We start from the raw sequence: 19252 nt of genomic DNA on the forward strand, positions 1-19252 counted from the left end.
GAGAAATAGAGAGAGAAGGATAGAGCGCCTCACTTCCGGCACAAAGACTTTCCTCAAAGATTGACACTCGGCTCCCAACTTCCGGGTTGATTTCCTCGCCTCTGCAGAAAAAGAGACCAAAGTCTTATATCTTAAATGCATAAAATCTTACACGGCGCCGATAACAAAAGGTAGCTGTGGTTTTAGTGCCGGGCTACGACTGCGAAGACCAGGGTTCGAGTGGCTCAGGCCTAGAAACCCACTGGGGGAACATTGGGCAGGGCACACTCTCTCAGCCTCAGAGGAAGACAATGGAAAACCTCCTCTGAACAAAACTGGCCAAGAAAACCCCATGATAGGTTCTCTATAGTTAGTCTGAGAGGTGTTAGATCCCTTTGCATACTTGTCTTACCTTTTACTATCTCTATGCACAGTCTCGCGTTCCTATTGGCGGAGAGTGCTGTCACTTTTCCGTACCGTCCTATGGAAAGTTAAAAGGCGGGACCACGGCGGACCGGAAGTGGGCTCTGTGCCTTGTTGTTATTTTTTTCACATTCTATCGCGACCATACGCTTCCACTGCTCCCTCTAGAGTTAGGGAGACGTTTTGCAGATCCAGTTTCTCTCAGCTCAAGCGGCCGTTGTCTTTCTCCCTCTCTTGTCTAGGCGCTGCATCTCTATGGTGGGGATAAAGACAGGTCTTGAGAAGCAGAGGGCGCCCTCTAGAATTGAGGAGGCCTCTAGCTGTGGAAAGGAGAATTCTTTAAATTGGAGAGAACCCTTTTCAGATATTAATGGCTTCCCCTTTTTCTTAGTATCCAGGGCCAGCGTGGTTTAATGGTTTGGGGGTTAAACTGGGAATCCTAGGAGACCAGGGTTCAAATCCCTGCTCAGCCATAGAATCCCACTGGTCAAGTCACACTCTCTCAGCCTCAGAGGAACGCCAATGGCAAACCCTCTCTGAAGAAATAGAACCTATCATTCTTCCAAGTCATGCTATCATGCTTCCAAGTCTTTCCCTACTTATGGTCACCCTTAGGGTCACACTCTCTCGGCCTCAGAGGAATGCCATTGACAAACACTCTTCGAAGGCACTTGCCAAGAAAACCCTATGATAGATCCTATCATGCTTCCAAGTTCTTTCCTACTTATGGAGACCCTAGGGATGCAGTCACACTCTCTCAGCCTCAGAGGAATACTAATGGCTAATCCTCTTTGAAAAAACTTGCCAAGGAACCCATATGATAGAACCTATCACGCTTTCAAGTCAGAAACTATTTGAAGGCACACAGTGACAACTGTCTCATTAAACTTGTCATTGGGGTTGTTCTCACTAGGTGAAACCCCGCGTTCTGAATCGAATCCAAGGAGTGGCGTTCCTATTAGAATCCGATTTAAACCTAGAACGGTTCTAGAGCAACCCGCAATCGTCCCCACTACAAATCGAATTGTAGAGCGGAATAAAATTTTGAATCGAGTTTTCCTCATTTAACGCGTGTTAAAAAAACACTAGGGTCCGACCTACGTTTTTCCATTGATTCGATTTAGGAACCGGAGCATTTAAATAGGAACGACAGCCTTTGAAATCACGTTAGATGAATGGGAGGAGCGGAGTGCGATGGGGCTGTCCTTGGGGGAGTTGCCCTTTCTGTCCCCATCCGTCTGGCTGTCGCCATTTTTGCTTCCCTCACCCCTTTGTCCGCTGTGGTCTTTCAATAAGAGATAAGGATTATTTTTATTTTTTATTTTAATGGTTTACAGGCGCTTAATCTCTTCAGCGCTTTAAACACCTGAAGTCCCGGCTGCTCAAGGCTTCCCCCGGTGGATTGCAACCTCCCCTCTGTGTGGGGAGAGCCCATTTCTAACGGAGGAGAGGCAGGGAAGGGATGGCTCCTCGCGAGGAGACATTCCCTGCCCGCTTGGGCACTGATCTCGCCCAGACAGGGAAGGGAAGGCTCCTCGCGAGGAGGCATCTGATCTCGCCCAGGCAGGGAAGGGAAGGCTCCTCGCGAGGAGGCATCTGATCTCGCCCAGGCAGGGAAGGGAAGGCTCCTCGCGAGGAGGCATCTGATCTCGCCCAGACAGGGAAGGGAAGGCTCCTCGCGAGGAGGCATCTGATCTCGCCCAGACAGGGAAGGGAAGGCTCCTCGCGAGGAGGCATCTGATCTCGCCCAGGCAGGGAAGGGAAGGCTCCTCGCGAGGAGGCATCTGATCTCGTCCAGGCAGGGAAGGGAAGGCTCCTTGCGAGGAGGCATCTGATCTCGCCCAGGCAGGGAAGGGAAGGCTCCTCGCGAGGAGGCATCTGATCTCGCCCAGGCAGGGAAGGGAAGGCTCCTCGCGAGGAGGTATCTGATCTCACCTAGGCAGGGAAGGGAAGGCTCCTCGCGAGGAGGCATCTGATCTCGCCCAGGCAGGGAAGGGAAGGCTCCTCGCGAGGAGGCATCTGATCTCGCCCAGGCAGGGAAGGGAAGGCTCCTCGCGAGGAGGCATCTGATCTCGCCCAGGCAGGGAAGGGAAGGCTCCTCGCGAGGAGGCATCTGATCTCGTCCAGGCAGGGAAGGGAAGGCTCCTCGCGAGGAGGCATCTGATCTCGCCCAGACAGGGAAGGGAAGGCTCCTCGCGAGGAGGCATCTGATCTCGCCCAGGCAGGGAAGGGAAGGCTCCTCGCGAGGAGGCATCTGATCTCGCCCAGGCAGGGAAGGGAAGGCTCCTCGCGAGGAGGCATCTGATCTCGCCCAGGCAGGGAAGGGAAGGCTCCTCGCGAGGAGGCATCTGATCTCGCCCAGGCAGGGAAGGGAAGGCTCCTCGCGAGGAGGCATCTGATCTCGCCCAGGCAGGGAAGGGAAGGCTCCTCGCGAGGAGGTATCTGATCTCACCTAGGCAGGGAAGGGAAGGCTCCTCGCGAGGAGGCATCTGATCTCGCCCAGGCAGGGAAGGGAAGGCTCCTCGCGAGGAGGCATCTGATCTCGCCCAGGCAGGGAAGGGAAGGCTCCTCGCGAGGAGGCATCTGATCTCGCCCAGGCAGGGAAGGGAAGGCTCCTCGCGAGGAGGCATCTGATCTCGTCCAGGCAGGGAAGGGAAGGCTCCTCGCGAGGAGGCATCTGATCTCGCCCAGACAGGGAAGGGAAGGCTCCTCGCGAGGAGGCATCTGATCTCGCCCAGGCAGGGAAGGGAAGGCTCCTCGCGAGGAGGCATCTGATCTCGCCCAGGCAGGGAAGGGAAGGCTCCTCGCGAGGAGGCATCTGATCTCGCCCAGGCAGGGAAGGGAAGGCTCCTCGCGAGGAGGCATCTGATCTCGCCCAGGCAGGGAAGGGAAGGCTCCTCGCGAGGAGGCATCTGATCTCGCCCAGACAGGGAAGGGAAGGCTCCTCGCGAGGAGGCATCTGATCTCGCCCAGGCAGGGAAGGGAAGGCTCCTCGCGAGGAGGCATCTGATCTCGTCCAGGCAGGGAAGGGAAGGCTCCTCGTGAGGAGGCATCTGATCTCGCCCAGGCAGGGAAGGGAAGGCTCCTCGCGAGGAGGCATCTGATCTCGCCCAGGCAGGGAAGGGAAGGCTCCTCGTGAGGAGGTATCTGATCTCACCCAGGCAGGGAAGGGAAGGCTCCTCGCGAGGAGGCATCTGATCTCGCCCAGGCAGGGAAGGGAAGGCTCCTCGCGAGGAGGCATCTGATCTCGCCCAGGCAGGGAAGGGAAGGCTCCTCGCGAGGAGGCATCTGATCTCGCCCAGGCAGGGAAGGGAAGGCTCCTCGCGAGGAGGCATCTGATCTCGCCCAGGCAGGGAATGGAAGGCTCCTCGCGAGGAGGCATCTGATCTCGCCCAGGCAGGGAAGGGAAGGCTCCTCGCGAGGAGGCATCTGATCTCGCCCAGGCAGGGAAGGGAAGGCTCCTCGCGAGGAGGCATCTGATCTCGCCCAGGCAGGGAAGGGAAGGCTCCTCGCGAGGAGGCATCTGATCTCGCCCAGGCAGGGAAGGGAAGGCTCCTCGCGAGGAGGCATCTGATCTCGCCCAGGCAGGGAAGGGCTCTAATCAATGGGGGGGGGGGATAGAGCCTTTCTCTCTCCCTTTCTCAAATGGAATCTGCCTTCTCCTCCAACCCTGGAAAGAGAATCTTTGGGAAGAGTGCTCCCTCCCTGCTTTTCCAGCAGCCTCCTTCATTGATCTCTGTGCTCTCTGAAGGGATTCTCCCTGGCTGTCTTTTGGGAGACATGAAGAGGGGATGCTGTCATGCAAAACCTATCCCATAGTTCCTCTGGAAAGAGCTTGGGTTTCCTAAATTCGCTTTCATAAATTCGCTAAATTCACAAACAGTCAATGAAATGGAAACGATGCCAAAAGATAAATCGCTTCCAAATATTCCGGATTAACGTTACGTCATTCTGACGTACTATTGATTGACAGCTCCAAATAAGGTATGGAGGAGAAGAATCGCTTTATTTAAACACCGATTTCATGCCAAGTAGGAACGCTTGCAGGTAAAAGCTTCGATTTAAATAACCAGATGGGAACGATGAACAAAGCGATTCGGATAGCGGGATAAGAACAGTGTTATTTTGAATCGATTTTATTAAAAACGTTGTATTTTAAATCGTTTCAAATCTTAAGTGAGAACAACCCCATTGTGACATGTATTGGCTCTCTCTTTAGACATTCCGTCTAAATGGGGGGGGGGGGGAGAATAGTCTCCTGTTTTGCAATGAGTGTCACAGCCTTTGTTTGTGAGTGTCAAGCAAAAACTGTTGGAGCAGAATATGTACAACCTAGAAAACAGGACAAAAAGGTTCACAACTGATTGGGTTCATTTTAATTTAATCTGTTTTCTAGGTCCAATCCACACTGCAGAAATAATCCGGTCTGAAACCGCTTTAGTGCTAGAAAATTCCAGGAGTTGTAGTTTTGTGATACATTTAGCCTTCTTTGTCAGAGCGCTCTGGTGCCACAATAAGCTACAATTCCCAGGATTTCCTGGGACTGAGCCAGGGCAGTTAAAGTGGTGTCAAACTGGATTGTTTCTGCAATGTGGATTGGACCCTAGCCTGGCTCCTCTGGTTGTGGCTGTGAGGTCATTGCCATGTTTTTGTATCATGCCAACTAACCCACCTCACAGGCCTCTATGAGGTCACCATCTGTACAACCACTGAAAACATCACACCAACTCTCACTTCTTTACTACATTTTTTCTTCCTTTGCATCTCCTCTTTCCAAGGAAACATAATAAGCTGAATTGCAGGTTTGGGTGGGACTTTCTTTGCCTGTTCATCCTTGCTAGAGAGCTGTGCTTCATTGTGGTTTAAACCAACGCAGAAGTATGTTACACTGATGTGTTTCTATATTCTCTCTGCTTCTGACCAATATTGTTAAATCAGCTAGTATTTAAATGTCCCAGCCAGACAGTGAAAAATACATTTGTCAGTAGTTGTTTCACAAAGAAAGGAAGGAAGTGAAAGGATAAGAAAAAGACCAAGGAAGGTGAAGGAAGTAGAACAGCTAGGTGTAATTACCTTCACAGCTTGAAGTATTAAAGTCTGCGTTGTCCCTCTCTAAATTGTCAGTTTACATGCATGAAATGTTTTTGTGTAACAGAAAATATACAATAGATGACCCTTACATTGATCTGAGAAAGCTCCAGCCTGTATGTGAGGTTCAAATATACACCAGAACTTTTCTGGTTGTTAACAGTTTATGGACTGATGTTAACCACTGATAACTGAAAGAAGAGAGTCAAAATATGCTTGTAATATCAAAGCAGCCTCTTAGTTTATATGTTTATGCCATAAACCAATAATTTTTAAAATGTTGTTGATGTGTGCTAAATGGAGTAACAATATATTGCTGAAATAACTATGTTTAATATTTGTTTCTAGTCGTGATTTGGAATGGAATATGCACCGATGGAATAAATAAGAATGCACTGGGTAAGAGCATTTTATTGATACATTTGGTTGGTTGATTTATATCCTTCTTCTATTTAGTTGTAAAGCTGTAAAGTGTATTTAGTTGTAAAGTTGTAAAGTACATTTAGTTTTATGTTGTATAAACTCTATCAAGGTCTTGCCATTTAAGCAAATTTGTTTCATGACATGCACATCTTATGATCACAGTGAATAACCTATGTTTTGATTTCTAATACGCATTTATTGTACATCATCATTCTTTCTTATTCCAACCCCTAGCTCTGTGGCAGAACATTATGTATTCTTTTCTTAAACTGTTAGTTGCACTAACTCACAACAAGTTCTCAGGATAAACTAATAATGATGATGATGATGATGATGATGATGAAAATGGAAACACATGGATTCTATACATTTAATTCTTTCTTGATTGGTTTCAGATAGGATTTAATTCAGTATAACTGTATCCTTAAGTGGAGATATAGACATTAAGACTGCTTAAGAAGTACACAATATTATTGCAGTTATGTTCTTCCAAGAGGGGGTGGTTTTTTGAGTGGAAGCCACACTGTGCTGGTTGTTTGAAAGATGCACTGGCTACTGACCTGTCATCAGCAAAGGAACCATTTGAACAACAGTGAAAGGATGAAATGTGAGAAGCATAAACATACCACATCCTCTCCTCCTGTAAACCATGGCTACACACCCGTCAACAGCATTATTTATTCCAATATGGGATCTGGTGCCAGACATAACCTTCCTAGTAGCAGCTGGTAGTTTTCATGTCATTGAAGCAGTGAATCCATCCCTGGCTTCAATCTAAACTTTAAAGAAGCTTTCCACAGTGCCGAAACCCATGTTCAAAATAGTTTCAGTACCTCTGATGTTTCCTTTAACCATCACACTAAAAATGAAGCCACCACTGGGCTTTCCCACTCACCTCCTCAGCTTGTACCCTGGATTTGAACCTGAGGACCTCTGCATGTAAAACACGAGCTTGGCCTTCCTGACATTTGCAACTGGGTCTTGTGTATATAGGAAAACAAATATCTCATGATGTATCTGTTTTTTCTTTGCTGCTATAGCTGAATGCTTAAAGAGCTACTCTGTGGAACTTGAATTATAGCTGCTAATACTAAGAACTCCCTTTCATTTGCCTCTTTTGATGCTCTTTTTAGATGCATTTGCCAACTCCTGCTTTTTGCCAGGAATGCAGTAGGCTGCCTTGTGAGCTGCCTCGGGACTCTTTTTTGCAAGAAAGACAGCACAAAAATGAAATAAATAATAAATAAATAGGCGAATGAGAGTATCATCCTTATCTTCCCCCTGGAGAGGCCTAGCTTTCAGTTTCTTGCTAGCCTGTGATTCTTATTGCCATCTCTGCAGCTGCTTGTCAAAAGTGATTTTTTTCCCCTCTGAGAAGGATTTTAACTCTTTAAGAGAAGAAGTACTTGTGTGTTTCCTTTGTCTATATTGTCCAGGAAGTTCTGTGGGTGCTATGTCAGTCGGCTCTCCTTCCCACATTTTGTATGTTGAGTTCCAAAATGGTAGCTGGGATGATGATTCCCTGTAAGGATGCGGATGTTAGGAGTAGCAGGATCATTTCTGGCTGAGCCTACAAAGATGGTAGTGTGAGATCTCTAGTTTCTTTATATGAAACAGCCAGGCATGTGCATTTGCCAACTCCCTTTTTGAATGGATGGCAGATAAGTATTGTTCTCTTGACACAGTCCCTAACTGATGAAGATTACCAACCAATTTTATATCACTAATTGCAGAAAGGAACTAGACATTTTAACAAGAAAAGGAAACTTGTGTCAATTGTTTTATGATTGATAGTCATGTATTGTGGCAAGTAGTCACTGATGGGTACGAATCAGTAGTATCGCTGGGGGATTGTGAGGGGTGCAGACTACACCGGGTGGGTGACACCACAGAAGAGTGATGATACCCAACAATGGGGTGTGACACCTGGTTGTTTCCATGCCCCCCACGGGAGCTGCTCTGCCATGCTGGCACTCTTCTGGCTGCATGGGCACTCTTTGGGCCCATGCAGGTGCCGCTCATGGCCACGGCGGCATGGCTGTGGCTCTCACAGATGTCCTTTCAGCCCCACACTTCTGGAAACCCCACCGAAGTCCAGGGCTGGGAGTTCCACCCACCCCAAGGATGCCACAATGCATGGACACCACTGATACAAACATCCCCATATCACATTAATTTAGTGCTATCCTTCACCAGTGCACTTATTTCACTGATGGCACATTGATATATCTCAGAAGCTTCTCTAAATTCAACTAGATGTTTCTCATAACTTTGAATCGATGCTAGAAGGTGATCCCTTTCTACAGCTCCCAGGATGGCATGAAGAATCACATCTATACCCAGACCAAAGACAGTAATGGCAATGCCTCCAAGAACAGATATCCCAATTTGAGCAAGCAGAGCAACCAGCTTGTTAACAGTAAATGTTACAATATTTGAACATATTATTTTTATAGCTACTGTACCTGCAGAAGCAGTAGCCTCTCCAAGTATAATGGAGACCATTCGATCAGCTATTGCAATTTTCTCCAGCTCAGGCTGTTTGATATCATAAAGCTTTTGGTACATCCCTGGGTCTAGCCTATTCCTTATTTCTTTATCAAGCTTTTGCACCTCTTGTTGAATAGAATTCATGGCTTGGATGATAATGTCACAGTTGTCTTTGATAGTCCCACTATCTTTCATTGTAATGTTTGGAATCTTGGCTCCAAGATGTTCATTCATTGTTCCAATCAGTTCGCTGGTAACTTTAAAATTAAGTTTCATGTAATCAAGCAGTTCCTGGTGCAGGTCAATCACATCCTGGCGTCTTTGTTGGTTACTTGGGTAGAGTAGATCACTTAGATTCATCCTGTGAAGATGAGCTGATAATTAAACAGCAAAGTAGATAATATATATAAGAATTTAGGAATGATGATGTCTCTCATTCATTTGTCTTCACATCATATGGAATATAACAAATAAAATCAAGAAATAAGGAAGATTTTTAAAAGATATCCACGTTAGAGGTTTAAACTGGCTGAACATTCAGTTTTTCTTTCCTAATTGTAGTTATACAATGAAGCCAGCAATCTAACAACTCCACAATTTATTGCTGCTTTTACTGCATTGCATTTCTTTTGCATGACTGGAGGCTGCTGCCCCCATTGCGCTCCCTTTCACCCTCCCTCATGACATGTTTTTGTTTTGTTTGTTTGTTTTCATCTTTTCTCATGCAATTTTGGAGCTCTGCAACTCTAATTTAATGTTTTACTCTTTTCTTTTAAAAAAAATTGATGCTGCAGATCTCCGAAATAGTGCAAAAACTTGAGGAAAAAAATAAAAAAATAACAAGGGGAGGAGGAAAAGTGGAGAGGAGGGAACAGTGACATGATTTGACTGCCAATTGCGTGAATGCCCTGGGGATGGCTTTTCACACCTGGGCATCCTGGGTATGAGAAAGGAGCTCATTCCGAGGTTTCCCCCGTGAATGAGAAAGGATGTCTGGGGAACAGGGCAGCTATGGGAGGAAAGTGGCACCATGCAATCAGCGTTTCCAGTGCCGCTTCCCTCCCAATTAAATCACAGTTTAATAGCCATGTGTGATAAAGCCCTCAGTCAGGATGGGCAGCACCAGCAGTTGGCTAGCAGCTGGAGAGGAATAAAGCCTCCTCACTACCATTTCCTGGTGCACTTCAACAGTACAGTACTTAAGGTCCCATGAGTTCTGCAGAAATTCATAAGTTATATATTTGTGCTTCCAAAATGGAAGCAATACTGGAATCCTTGCAAATAGAGTCAAATAAGGTGGCCCAACAGGTGAATCACCATTCATGCAAGCATGGAGGATACCATTTGTTTTATTATAAAAGGACCCTTGTCTTCTTAGCTCCCTGCTTACCCACCATTTATTCAATAGTATTCCTTCACTGATCAGAAAATATTCAAATCTAAATGATCATTTCCCGCATTATCCCCATCCACTCTATTCCTTGCCACTTAAAACAAATTAGTAATGAAAGCAGTCTTACATTACAGTTCGATACAATTATTTTGACGGCTCCTCCAAACGTTCCCTTTTTGGTCTTCTGTCTGTTGATTGTTGGAGTTATTGGCATGGCATCAGGCCGATGCATGCTTGTACTGATGCTTGCTTGGGCTTGCTTAGCTTAGCATTACAGATCACAAGGCCACTGTCATTGTGCCTTATACTAAGCTCTCTTTTCGGTGACAGAAGCTCATAGAATCAGTCTGTGAGTACATGCAACATTTTTTTTCAACTGCTGACCTTATGTTCATATCTGTTTGTGAATACACCAGAACAAAAATGCTGAGGATTAAGCACAAGTATTCATGGCCAGGTGTATACCCATTAAAATATTATGAATTAGGCATGGTGTTCTGACTAATAATTGTTGAGAAGCTGGAGCATGTCCAGACCAGAGGAGGGTGACCAAAATGGTGAAGTGTCTGGAAACCATGCCCTATGATGAGAGACTTGGGGAGCTGGGTATTTTTAGCCTAGAAAAGAGAAGGGGTGATATGATAGCCCTGATTAAGTATTTGAAGGGGTGTCATTATTGAGGATGAAGCAGGCTTGTTTGCTGCAGCTCCAGAGAATAGGATTTGGAGCAATAGATTCAAATTATAGGGGGAAAGATTCCACCTCAAGATTAGGAAGAACTTCCTGACAGTAAGACAGAGAAATACATTGCTTGAGTGTGGTGGAGTCTCCTTCTTTGGAGGTTTTTAAACAGAGGCTGGGTGGCCATCTGTTGAGGGTGCTTTGATTGTGTGTTCCTTTATGGCAGGGGATTGGAATGGATAGCTCTTGAGGTCTCTTTCAACTCTATAATTCTTTCATTCTATAATTCATTTCTAATGGGATCTTCCTTTAAGGTAGAGGTGGGCAAAGTGTGGACCACAGATTTCATGTAGCCTCATACCCTTTTTGTATCACTGCCATCCATGACTACCAATTGTCAATAGAACCCCACTGAAGCCTCCAGGGGCAGAACTGGGATTTGAGAGGGTGGGCCTATTTTAACCTTTTGGGGGCCTTTTCCCTCCCAGAACTAGAAGTGACTGACCTGAAACAGGCCTAGGCAGCATGAAAATAGCCAAAAATGAACAACTCCACCCTCACACGCTGGAGGTTTCAAGGGAAGATATTAGACATTTTTGCTCAAAGGGTGTTAGTTGTGAGTAGGCATTATGGAAGGATTTTGTCCACAAAGTTGTATATCACCTGTTCCTATGGCACTTCAGTAAATGTCATGTAGAATCTCTGTTTTAATTCTACTACCAGATTGTGGAAAGGTATCAATATCATAAAAGGACTGTAGTGTAGCTAGCTAGAGGAATACTGATATGCATGCATCCATTTGGATTTTAGCTAAAGAGCTGTGCAGGCTTGTATAGTTTGACATAATTGTACAGATGTGTGGACCAGTACCAGGCTGGGAAGAATGAGCTACTGCCTTCATCTATTACTGTCTGGATTCTTCTGTTGATCACTACCTTCTGTATGCCCTGGATTTACTTGCCATTTGATCTAGCATTTATTTATTGTTTTATTTATTAAAAACAAATATATCTCCCCCTCTCCCATGTCATGGGATCTCAGAGCAACAGGCAAGTAAAGCTAACTTAACAGTTAAAACAATTTAAAATTTAAAGTGATAAAAATAACTTAATCAGGATAAAAGCATATTAAACAACTTAACAAGTTAAAGCAGCTTTAAAAGTTAAAAGGTTCAAAATGATGTGAAGGCATATCTCAGTTAACAAAGCGTCAGACAAAGAAGCTCCCTTTTACAAAACCTGCCAAGCCCCCACTCCTTTTCTTCCTTGTCCTCTAATTTGCTGGATGCTTTTCAGTGGCATCAACACTGGAAAGATAGACAAGAATGGTTAGAGAAACACAGACTTTCAGTGTTGGATTGTAGCAGTATGTCTGACACGTACAATGCAATAATCCTGGAACTTGGAAAGAATGGGTTTCTACTCCAGCTGATCGTATTGTAGCTGTGTGTGCCTGCCTATAACAGGCAAGGTAAACAGCAGATGCCTCCAGAATCCCTTACTGATCATGCACAGACTACAACACAGAGAAAAGGGGACAGCAGATTGATCTGCCTCACCAGCTCCCCCCAGTATTTTTAAAAAGCATAGCTCTAAAGATCAGAATAGAAATCTTAAGAAAAGTGAAGAGTGGTGGAAGGGGGGGAAATCATTCCTGGATGCATTTTAGAAAAAGCTTTCCAGTGGTCTCTAGAAGGTTCAACATGTTTTTGTTTAGTTATGCAAGGTTTACCTGACCTGTTGGTTTCATTTTGTATGTATCTGTTGTGAGCTTTGAATAAAAAGTTTGCTGCGTAGGAACCAATCCCTTTTTCTACCCCTGGTACCAAATGTTCTGTTAAAGAGATAAAGTTGAAGAACACATCTGCTCTGTTAACTGACGTCCACCTGTACATGATTACTCTGAAATAAATTAATGAAATTAAAAACATTTAAATAAAACACCATGTTTTAACTTTGTGCTGGAATGGAAGTAATCCCGGTGCCAGTCAGCATCCAGTAGTAGGATATTCCACAGACAGGGTATTACAACAGAGGAGGCCCTTTCCCATGTCACTTTACAGTGTATTGTTTCTGCTTATCTGAGAGAAGAGGGCCATTCCAGTAGATCTTAATCTTTGAGGAGGTGTATATAGGTAGAGATGCTCCTCCACATATTAGACTCCCAAGCCCCTGAGAAATGTGAATGTCATCACCATCACCTTAGAATCATAGAGCTGTAATATACCACAGGGCCCATCCATTTCAACCTCTTGCAATGCAGGAATACACAGTCAAAGCACTCCTGACAGATGGTCATTCAGCCTCTATTTGAAAACCTCTAAAGAAAGACACTCCACCACACTCCAAGGCTGTCCATTGCTGAACAGCTGCTACCATCAGGAAGTTCTTCCTACTGTTCAGGCGGATTTTCTTTTCCTGTAGCTTGAATCCTTTGCTCCGTATCCTAGTTTCTGGAGCAGCAGAAAACAAGCTTGCTCCATCTTCATTATGACATCCCTTCAAATATTTAACATGGCTGTCATGTCACCCCTTAACCAGGTTCTCCTCTTGTTCTCCAGGTTAAACATATCCAGCTCCATAAGTTGCTCTTCATAGGGCATGGTATCCAGACCTTTCACTATTTTGGTCACTGTCCAAGCCTGGTCAATGTTCCAGCTTGTCAATATCTTTCTTAAATTGTGGTGCCCAGAACTGGACATAGTATTCTAGGGAAAGTCTGACTAAGACAAAATAGAGTGGCACTGTTACTTTCTTCACTCAATACACACTATATCCCCATTAATATAGAATCACAATTTTAACACACTATGGACTCATGTTCAGCTTGTGCAATATTAAGACTCCCAGATCCCTTTCACATGTACTCTTGCCAAGACAGGTGTCACCTGGCCTATATCTGTGCACTTCATTTTTCTACCTAAGTGTAGTACCTTACATTTCTCCTTGATGAAATTTATTTTGTTAATGTTGACTCAGCTCTCTAATCTGTTATAGTCATTTTGAATTTTGATCCTGTCCTCTAGGGTATTAACTACCCTTCCTAACTTGGTGTCATCTGCAAATTTGCTAAGTATGCTCTTGATTCCATCACCCAAGTCATTTATAAAGATGTTGAACAGCTCTAATCCCATAACAGAAATATGTGGCACCCCACTAGTCACTTCTCTTCAGGATGAAGAGAAGCCCTTGGTGAGCACTCTTTGGGTTTGATTGGTCAATCAGTTATAAATCCACCTAACAGTAGCATTGTCTAGTCCACATTGTACTAGCTTCTGTGCAAGAATATCATGGGGAACTTTCTTGAAGGCCTTATGAATTCAAGATATGATACAACCAAGTGTATTGGTAGCCAAAGGCCTAGAACTTGCAAAACCACCTCTGAAAATTCCTTGCCTACGAAAAGCTTATGAAATTAATATGGGTCATCATAAATTGACAGGTGCCTTGAAGGCACATAAACACACACTGGTAGCCAAGGCAATTCCTTTAAGACTGGTGTTAATGTCATTCCTATATGGTAGTCTGGTCAGGTATTTCACTGCTGTAGTTCTCAAGTCATCTTCAAGAGCAGCCCCATGTAGAGTGCATTATAGTAGTCTAATCATGATGTTACCAAAGTATTTGGGCTGGGTTATTCCTATTCCTCTTCTCTATTCAATGAAATATATTTTCAATAAGTGTAGGAAAGTGCAGAAATAGATATATATAAATATATAGAAATATTTATGTATGTTTTATTCATCATAGAATATGTTTACCTCGCTCTGGTTTTATAATAAGTGCTACTGATGGGATTTCAGAAGATGTATGGCTGAGACAACCATTTGATTGATTTTCTTCCATTGAGCATTCTCCAGTTTATATTTCATCCCCCTTTTTTGGAAATGCTGTCCTTCTTTGGTGGAGACAAGGAGAAGGCAAGACTGCTCGATGCCAGCCGCAATCTGTATGACTGTGTCTACATGTTTGTCTCTTCTTCTAACACCATATTCCGAATGTTCAACCAGTTTCTTAAAACAGAATTGCCCATCATTACAGTGAGGGAAAACCTTAGCATCAAGGAAAACTTTCAGCTCCTGACAAGCACTTTGAGAGAGATGCAGGAGATCGTAGAATCAAAGGATAAAGAAGTCCAACAGAAAATCAGCCTTCCTTTGTATTCCAAGATTGCCACACCTGGTCTCTCTGTGAATGACAAAATTAGACTTCTAAAGGACATTTATGTTCAATATAAGGGAGTTTTTGACAATATCTGTGGTCCCATTTCTGTAGTCATAATGAAACATGGCAATCTCCCAGAGATTCTTGAAACTGCTGTTCGGGACTTATCATCCTCTCCAGTGCTGTCTCTTCGAGTGGGTGATCTTCTCATGACGCATGAAGAAATTGCTAAAGCACTTCCAGACTTCAGTCCTACTTCATCCAGTGCCACGGCACCACCAGAACCAAGGCCTCGCAGTCGCAGTATGTCTATAGGTGGTACAACTTTCTCATTTACCAACTTCATCCGGATAAGTTTGCGGGGACAGTCTTCTAAGAAAAATGCCTTTGAAGCAGCTGCAGATTGCCTGGAAGAGGCTGTTAAAATACTGAAGCCATATTGTGAAAGTTTTCAAAGAACAGTTAAAACGGTGGAAGAATATGTCACGTTGATCATTGACAAGCTGCAGTGAGCCAGAAGTTAACTGCTCAACTCTTAGATACCTACTTCTCTTTATGCAGCAGAGAAGTTGTGCAAATAAAAAAGAGAAAACTTCTTATTGCAGCATTTCCTTCATCTGCCATTTTAATGTCAAGGTTTGAACACTGCACTGAGAAGTCCACACAAGGTACACTTGATTTTATTAATAAAATTTTATTAATAAGATGCAGATAGATAAATATCTATAGATAGTGGGAGCTACAAAAAAAACCCACCCTTACCTGTACAAATAACATTTCAATGAAGTCTGTTTATACTTTTATAGCCTTTTCACATTCTATTTATTATTATTATTATTATTTTCACATTCTATTATTAGCAGCCAGGGGAGAATGTAGGGGTATAAAAAACAGTCCAAAAATGAATCAGGACTCATAGGGAAACATCTCATTGGATAGTGAAATCAATGAAGGAACAACTTAATGCTTAATGAGGTCCTGAACCCCTCCCTACTAATTCCTCTCTTTCACCTTCCAGACCAAATCTTTCTCTTGCCCATACACTCATTCTCTCCTTCCTCACCTGCCCTCTTCTTCCTCCTTCTTTAGTCTATGACAAGGAAGGTCCTAGGGCTCAGAGAGGGGAGGGACTACCCACCTAACCCCCAATAGCCTTCCCAACTAGCAGGAGAATACAAAGAGAATGCTTGGTTTAATGACTCTGGTGACCTCTGCCTCACCAGTCCCTATGCTCATTGTCTTCATCCCATTGTTCTTCATCTCCCTCCTTCTCCTCTTCTTTTACTTGTACAGACTATCCCTGTATCCTTCTCCATGCCCATTATATCACTATTGGACTAAATCTTTCCATGCTGGCAGTACTATGCCCCTCATTCCCTGTTTCTATACTTACTTTTAAAAGCAAATGCTGATGTACTCAGCATCTTGATGAATGATATCTGCTCCTTCCATGGAATAACCATCAGCCTCATGCATTGGAATTTGCTGCAAGGGATGGTAGAGATTCTTGTTAATCCTTCTGCCACAATCCCAGGTAGATGTGGACATCAAACCACAGCTGCCAGGTACTGACTGCATCTATTCATGCTTTCAAAAGCAAGTGCAGGAGAAGATATGGGGAAAGTACACAGTTCTTTTTCATTCAGGTTTCTGATGTCTGACTACCTTGCTGTCTGGAAACTGTTTAGTCTTATATCAACAGTATCATAGTCAGAAGCCCACTCACATGAGCTGGGTTTCTTATCCTTATCTGGATCACAGAAATGGAACTGAGGTATTCAATTTGGCATCCACCCCAACTTAATTTCTTGTGACAACCCTAGAAAAATAGAACATATATGGAGAATGCACCCAAAAGGTTGGAAAAAAAATACAAGGAAAAATGTATTGTTTATCCAACACATTTCAGATTCCAATGAGCTTTCACAAGAAAATTCAGGGAAATGGTTTTTCAATTTAGGTTCGGTCAGTCTTCAGCCATCTAAGGTGCATGTTCTGGAGGACAATAAATCCTTTCCCCTCCTCCCATCTCCCACCTCCTCAACTGTTTTTCAAGTTGTTGCTGATACTTTTAAATCTTTTGCATACTACTGTGTCACTGGGCAACTCAAATGTTTGAGTATGGTGTTGCAACTGAGCAGTAGTGTCAGTTGAGGGAGGGTGCAGATCACATAGTGTGACACCTCAGAAGAGGGGTAACACTTGGTTGGGGCCTCCTCTAGTATGTGTCCAGTACCTGCCCCTTCTTTTCTGCTGCCTTGGCACAAGAAGAAGCCAAGGCAGCAGAGGAGGAAGGAGTGTGTGCATGCCTTTGGTCCCTTCCCACTGTCTCACTTGTCAAGCCACCCTCCAGAAGCTCTGGGTAGGTAGGTAGGGAGGCAGGCAGGTGAGAGAGTATGCAGGATGAGAGCAGCAAATGGGCAGCCCTCATGGATGCTCCACTGCCTGGCTCCCTCCCCCCCCCCCAGGAGGAAGCAGAGCAGTGGAAGAAATAGAGGGGCAAGTGCATGTACCCCTACCATCCTCTCCTGCCCTACTTGCCTGGCCGCTCTGAGCAGGTGGCCAGGTAAGGCAGTGGCTGGAAAGAGGAGGCAATGGAGTCCACTGCTGTTGCCTGTGGCTTTGCAGGGTCTGGCCACGCAGTGTGTGACTAGGCAGATGCAAAGGAGGGCAGGATGGGGCAGGCTGCCACCATCACTGTCCCCTCCAGCAACCCTCCGCACAGGTGACACCAAAGCTAGTGAAACTGCTGCAACTCAGCCCCAGAGCATCTTGGATTAAATGAGTCATCTGAACCTAATTTACATTCTTTGATTGCCCCCAGTAGACAACCAATGCTAAGTACTCTTGCCCTGTTGGTTTTGCTGGACATCTTAACAGTCCTCAGTACTAGTGACTATGGTCTCCTTCTGAAGCATCTGACTGGGATAAGCTTTAGAGACTCTAATTTATGGTGATTTTAATCTGTCTTGTTGGATTGTTTCCAGAAGGTAGAGCTGGGAAATTCCCATTTAATACTTTGGACTGCAACTCCCAGAAACCATAGGCAGCACAGTCAGTAATGAGGAATGCTGAGAGTTGCCTTTCAACAACCTCTAGAAGGCCACACTATTTCTGCTCAGATCTACATGAAGCTTCTTGGAAAGGTTATTGAGAAATTCAAGTGAAAGGTCCTTATGTTTCTCCTTTCTATCTTATTTCATGCAAGGTCTGAGTCAGTGTATGGAAATGATAATGCGCTGAGGACTAGCAATGTGTGCTTTAATCCAGATGAGAAGAAAATCACACTGGTAATACATTTTATTGTGGACAATGTAGCCTATTCTAGCCCCTTTGAAAAACTAGTTAGGAATCTGAAAATAGTTCTGGATCCAGCTTTGGGTTATGTTTTTTTACTGGCTGCACTGCCTTTATTTAGTACAAAAACATAGAAAGCCACCTCATTAGATCATTAGTATATCTAGCCTAGTATTATTAACTCTGGAAGGAATCTTTCCTAACCCTACCTAGAGATCACTGGTACTGTCTGGTAGTATCCCAATCACGTATTAACCAGGACTGACCCTACTTAACTTCAAAATCAAAAAAGGTCAGAATGTTCACAATCAAAATGCCATAGTGATATAGTAGATTACTGTATTTTCCCCCTCATATATGTTTAATTTCTTATAAGATGCCTCCTGAATATTGCTATTGCAAAAAGATCAAAATATAAATTAGATTTTAAAATAAAGTAAAATACTTTGTGATTCATTTTTTCTATGTGTAATGTTAATGTAAAGCTTCTGTTTTAAAGTGGTCTGTGCTGGCCTATTACTTTCACATGATACTAAAGATGAAATGAGCCCTAAAGCACTACATTAATATGTTTTAGGACCGTGTCATAGTCGGGGCGAGTGTGAACTCCATGGAAATAAATCTGTTCCACACCAGTTTATTTCCATAGTGTGAATGGGACCTTATAAGCCAAGGTGAAGCATGAAATTGAAACCTACTGCAGTACTGCAGAATAGGTCACACATACATATATGAAACCCGATTTCCCCCCCAGCTTACTCACATACAGGTATGCTTGGTGAATTTGAACTCTGCAAAATCTGATACAAGCCAACCCAATCCACTCAGAGAAGTTGGCTGCAATGTGCGTTGGAAAATGGCTTTCCATTTGATTGTGCACTTCTCCAAATGAAACGCAGTTGTTGGTTCAAACATTATCAAAATATATTTTGAAAATGTATGTTTTGAAAGAGAAACACCATAAGTAGATGCAGGTAATGGAAAGTAAGTCGTCAACTGCAAATTTGAGGTAATTTATATATAAATATATATAATATATATATAATGCTTACCTTCCTTAGGATTTAAAGGATTTTAGAGCAATTGATCTGTTTGTTTTTAAAGAAATGGACATGGGACACTGGGCAACCCAGTTGTTAAAAAAAGTCCCAGTTCTAGGAAAAGAGTTGGATACAAATTATTATTATTATTATTATTATTATTATTATTAAAGAACTAAGAGATACGAACTCCTGGGACATTTGCTCCTAAACCCCTACAGAAAGCTCTCTGTGATGTTATTACATGGATATAGTAGAAGAGTTTTCTAAATCTA

At 43.8% G+C, this 19252-nt stretch overlaps 2 protein-coding genes across 4 annotated transcripts; one reads left to right on the forward strand and one right to left on the reverse strand.

Annotated features, from left to right (window-relative positions):
• Nucleotides 1–123: 123 nt before the first annotated feature.
• On the forward strand, nucleotides 124–15456 carry CUNH12orf60 (chromosome unknown C12orf60 homolog). 3 transcript variants are annotated; one of them, XM_089523814.1, is made up of 3 exons: nucleotides 124–170; nucleotides 5839–5889; nucleotides 14227–15456. In XM_089523814.1, exon 3 carries the CDS (start codon nucleotides 14364–14366, stop codon nucleotides 15150–15152), a length of 789 nt encoding a protein of 262 aa, XP_089379940.1. In that variant the 5' UTR covers nucleotides 124–170; nucleotides 5839–5889; nucleotides 14227–14363; the 3' UTR covers nucleotides 15153–15456. The 3 variants fall into 3 exon arrangements, with proteins under 3 accessions (XP_089379940.1, XP_089379939.1, XP_089379941.1); XM_089523813.1 differs by lacking the exon at nucleotides 124–170 and adding an exon at nucleotides 572–660; XM_089523815.1 differs by lacking the exon at nucleotides 124–170 and adding an exon at nucleotides 572–660 and having other exon boundaries at nucleotides 14487–15456.
• On the reverse strand, nucleotides 8080–8763 carry SMCO3 (single-pass membrane protein with coiled-coil domains 3). The gene has a single exon (XM_089526776.1). The coding sequence runs from the start codon at nucleotides 8761–8763 to the stop codon at nucleotides 8080–8082; it is 684 nt and encodes a 227-aa protein (XP_089382902.1).
• Nucleotides 15457–19252: the final 3796 nt, after the last annotated feature.

Source organism: Sceloporus occidentalis, unplaced genomic scaffold (genome assembly GCF_023333645.1).
Source record: "Sceloporus occidentalis isolate IW3139 unplaced genomic scaffold, rSceOcc1.0.p SCAF_5, whole genome shotgun sequence".
NCBI lineage: Eukaryota > Metazoa > Chordata > Lepidosauria > Squamata > Phrynosomatidae > Sceloporus > Sceloporus occidentalis.